Here is a 4,381-nt window from a genome sequence, read left to right as displayed (position 1 = left end):
TTTTGTATTTTTAGTAGAGATGGGATTTCACCATGTTGGCCAGGCTGGTCTTGAACTCCTGACCTCAAGTGATCTGCCTACCTCAGCCTCCCAAAATGCTGAGATTACAGGCGTGAGCCACCATGCCCGGCCCTTTATTATAATTCTTATCTTTGTTCCTATGAATGCAATGCCTTTCTCTTTGGCTACTTTCAAGATTTTCTCTTTATCTTTGGTTTTCAGTAGTTTGTGTCTAGGTTTGTGGATTTTTTCATTTTGTAGTTTGGTATTCATCTTGATTGAGGTTCTCTTAAGCTTGCATCTGTCATTTGATATCTCATTATTTTTGGAAAATTTTCAGCTATTCTTTTTTTTTTTTTGAGACAGAGTCTCACTCTGGAGTTCAGTGGCATGATGTTGGGCTCTGCAAGCCTTGAACTCCTGGGCTCAGGTGATCCTCCCACCATAGCCTCCCAAGTAACTGGGACTACAGGTGTGTGCCACCACTCCTGGCTAATTTTTAAATATTTTTTTGTAGAGATGGGGTTTTACCATGTTGCCCAGGCTGGTCTGGAATTCCCAGGCTCAAGCAGTCTGTCTGCCTTGGCCTCCCAAAGTGCTAGGATTACAGGCGTCAGCCACTGCAGTTGGCCTGTATCTCTTCAGAGCCATTATCTTTCTATTCTTCTGGGATTCCAATTATTTACATAATAAGACCATTTAATGTTTTCCCATAGTTCCTACATACTCTATTCTTTTTTCTTTTGTTCTTTTACTCTTCTCTTTTTGTTTTAGTTTGGATAATTTTGACTGACCTAGCTCTGAAATCTTTGGTATTGAGTTAACTGATAAGGCTGGCAAAGGCATTCTTCATCTGTTACTATGTTCATGTATTTCTAGCATTGCCATCTGATTCTTACAGTTTCCATCTCTTTGCAGAAATTCATCACCATTCATGCATGTACCTTTTCTACTAGAGCCTTTTGCATATTAAACATAGTAATCTTAAATTTCTTTTCTGATAATTCTAACATCTTAATCATCTCAGAGTCTGGTTTTGTTGATTGCTTTGTCTCATAGTGGGTTGTTTTTTCATGTGAGTATGGGGGAGATAATTTGTTGTTGATATTGAACACTGGACATCATGTATACACTGCCAGAAGTGGCACACCTCTGCTGCTGAGTTGTCAGTCAGTAGGGGTTAAGTCAGTCTAGTCAGGAGTTGAGCTTCGTTTGTTCTTTTTTTGTTGTTGCTATGGGTACCTTCAGTGCATCACCAGCTTCAGATTCCTCTGCTGTTACCTTGTGTTTAGGGGTGGGGGTGCTATGTTGTCCCAGTGTTTTGTTTTTTGTTGTTGTTTTGTTTTGTGGTTTTTGAGACAGCATCTCACTCTGTTACCCAGGCTGGAGTGCAATGGCGTGATCATAGCTTACTGCAGCCTTGACCTCCTGGGCTCAAGTGATCCTCCCACTTTAGCCTCCTCAGTAGCTGGGACCACAGTTGCACGCCACCATGCCCAACTAATTTTTTAAAAACATTTTTTTGTAGAGATGGGGGTCTCACTATATTACCCAGACTAGTCTCAAACTCCTGACCTCAAGCAATTCTCCTACCTCAGCCTCCCAGTGTTGGGATTACAGGCATGAGCCACTGCACCCAGCCCCAATGTTTTTATTAATGTTCATGTTCTATACTCAGCTTCTGTCTTTGCCCTTGCATCTCATGGTGAGTCTCTTTCTGAGCTCTAGTGCTTCCTCCAGCAGTAGACTGCTGTTGTTTATTGCTCCATACTTGCTAGCCTGGTGATAAGGGCCAGGGAAAGGGGATTCTTTGCTGTCATAGTCTAGTCTCTGCCTTAGGCATACCATGTGTCCTTGGGTCTCCTGGGTGGCACTTTCTTAGTGATCCTGTCCCCCTCCTAGCTGAAGGAAACTCTTAACGGTCTGGGCCCAGGATGGTTTCTTGTCCATCCCTTAGTAGTAGAGAGCTTTTCCTTTTCCCTTTCACCATCTTCAGTGAGTTGTTGCCTGTGTTCTGAAAGCAACTTGTTTTTGTCCAAGTGGCTTTAAGGCTCTTTCTCTTTAGGGGCTTTTTTCTAGAGAAGAGCCTGCAAGAGGGTGTGAACTCCCCTTGCGTCTATTGCTTCTAGGGGTTCTGTACTCTTGTGCTAGTCCATACTTGGACTTTAGCAATTTATTTAAAATTTTAGTTGAATTCTCACCCATCTGTGTGGTGTGGTGTGCAGCATCGTCTTCTCTTCATGCTTTGCTACCGTTGAGCCAGTGCTGATGTCTCTTCGTGGAAGCACTTGGCGTTCTTTAGATTTCATCCAGGCTACTTGGTCTCCCTACAACTCAGGTCTCAGATGAATTCAGGGAAAGTTATGATAAAGTAAAGTATCTAGCCTTTTCGCATTGTTCTACTTGGGGAATGGTCTTTCCAGCTTCCTACATCTTAGTCAGAAGTCAAATTACAGTGTTATATAGTCACTTGAAATAGGTGCTATCTTTGTGGTTGTGTGTTTATTTCAATACGTGGTAGTTTCATTGGTTTAATTTTTCTCTCAGTTTCAGGGATTGCTTCCTTCAAATTTTAATTTTGTTTCATAATTGTGTAAACTGTTTATATGTTTGCAAGTCATTTATACGAACAACATGTATTGAAAAAAGCCTAGTTTCTCTCCCTGTCTGCTCTATCCTATTCCTTTCTTTCCTCTATAGGAAACCTTTAAAAAAAATCCTATGGCATGTTTCTTGTATTTAAGAAATATGAGTGTGGTTAAGAAATTTGTTTTATTTTATTTCATTTTATTTATTTATTTATTTATTTATGATGGAGTTTTGTTCTTGGTGCCCAGGCTGGAGTGCAATGGTGTGATCTCGGCTCACCGTAACCTTCACCTCCTGGGTTCAAACGATTCTCCTGCCTCAGCCTCCCGAATAGCTTGGATTACAGGCATGCGCCACCACGCCCAGCTAATTTTGTATTTTTAGTAGAGATGGGATTTCTCCATGTTGGTCAGGCTGGTCTCAAATTCCCGACCTCAGGTGATCTGCCCACCTCGGCCTCCCAAAATGCTGGGATTACAGGCATGAGCCACCGCACCCAACCCTTTACAAATTCTGTGAACATCCTCATTCTTTCTAAAATTTCAGTATACTGTCTTGTGTTTCCTCTATCTGCAACTGTTGCCCACTAAAAATTGTGCCTACTGGTTGAAAAACTGTATGAGAAGGCATTGCCTCTATTTTCTTAGGAATTTGTAGATTCGAGTTTCAGTTGTAATAAAATTTAGCAGATGAGTATGAATTTAAAAGTTCACATTCTTTATTCACTTTGAAAATTGTATTTGCTCTGTGATTGCCAGGTAACCTGTAAAGAGTGTAATCAAAGTATATTTTGCTATTTCCCTTTTCCTCCCACTTGCCTTTATAGTTCATGTAATGCTCATTTTTAGCCAGCAGAGGCCACTAGAGCCTGCTAGGGAGCAGAAGTGCAACAGAAATGCAGCCATTCTAAGACAGTGATTGCTAAAAGGTAACTTTTTAATAACTTTACAATTATCTCAGTTTTGCTAGCTTGTGCCATGTGAAGATTTTATGCTAAATGTTGGTGGGCAAGAAGGTGTCTATGACATTTACTTTAGTTTTTTCATTATGTTTAATCTTTAAAGAAATAAATTTGAGAATTATTGTTAACTGCATTGTGTAATGTCTGTTGAGCTAACACCTACTTTCCTATATAAAACCCTATGAAATACATGGTCCCAACTCTCTAGGAAATGATGATATATATGAGGAATGCTACAGTTTATTACAGGCTTACTTTTTTTCCCGTGACTCCTCTCAGTTTGCAGGCCTTTCAGATATATCCATCTCACAAGACATCCCCGTAGAAGGAGAAATCACCATTCCTATGAAATCTCGCATCCGTGAGTTTGACAGCTCCACATTAAATGAATCTGTTCGCAATACAATCGTAAGTTACACTAGTTGAGAGAACGTCTGTTCAGTACCCTGGGACTAAGTAACTGATAGTACTTTGCAATATTTTCACTTGGTTCACTGGTTTTGAATATATTTTATATACTGAAGTTTAATATTTTATTCTAGAGAATAATTTGGTACAGCCTTTTTGGAGAGCAGTTTGGTTATAATGCATATTTAGAATCTTAAAACCGCAAGATGCGGTGACTCGCGCCTGTAATCTTAGCCCTTTGGGAGGCCAAGGCGGGCGGATCACCTGAGTTCAGGAGTTCAAGACCAACCTGACCCACATGGTGAAACCCCATCTCTACTAAAAATACAAAAATTAGCCGGACATGGTGGCGCACGCCTGTAATCCCAGCTGCTTGGGAGACTGAGGCAGGAGAATCGCTTGAACCCAGGAGGCAGAGGCTGC

The 4,381-nt window shown here is 40.9% G+C and overlaps 1 protein-coding gene across 3 annotated transcripts in view; it reads left to right on the top strand.

The window, feature by feature from the left end:
- YIPF6 (Yip1 domain family, member 6) overlaps positions 1 to 4,381 on the top strand; it is a 37,993-nt gene that overhangs the window by 9,266 nt on the left and 24,346 nt on the right. For 2 of the 3 annotated variants that reach the window (XM_011943175.1, XM_011943174.1), the window contains exon 2: positions 3,830 to 3,958. The exons of the other annotated variant lie outside the window; for it this stretch is intronic. In XM_011943175.1, coding sequence (XP_011798565.1) covers positions 3,896 to 3,958 — 63 coding nt within the window. In that variant the 5' untranslated portion in view covers positions 3,830 to 3,895. The remainder of the gene's footprint in view (positions 1 to 3,829; positions 3,959 to 4,381) is intronic. 3 annotated transcript variants of the gene reach the window in all.

Source organism: Colobus angolensis, unplaced genomic scaffold (assembly GCF_000951035.1).
Source record: "Colobus angolensis palliatus isolate OR3802 unplaced genomic scaffold, Cang.pa_1.0 Scaffold216, whole genome shotgun sequence".
Classification (NCBI taxonomy): Eukaryota; Metazoa; Chordata; class Mammalia; order Primates; family Cercopithecidae; genus Colobus; species Colobus angolensis.
The sequence above is the reverse complement of the archived record's forward strand: the minus strand, read 5'-3'. Positions and strand labels throughout refer to the sequence as shown.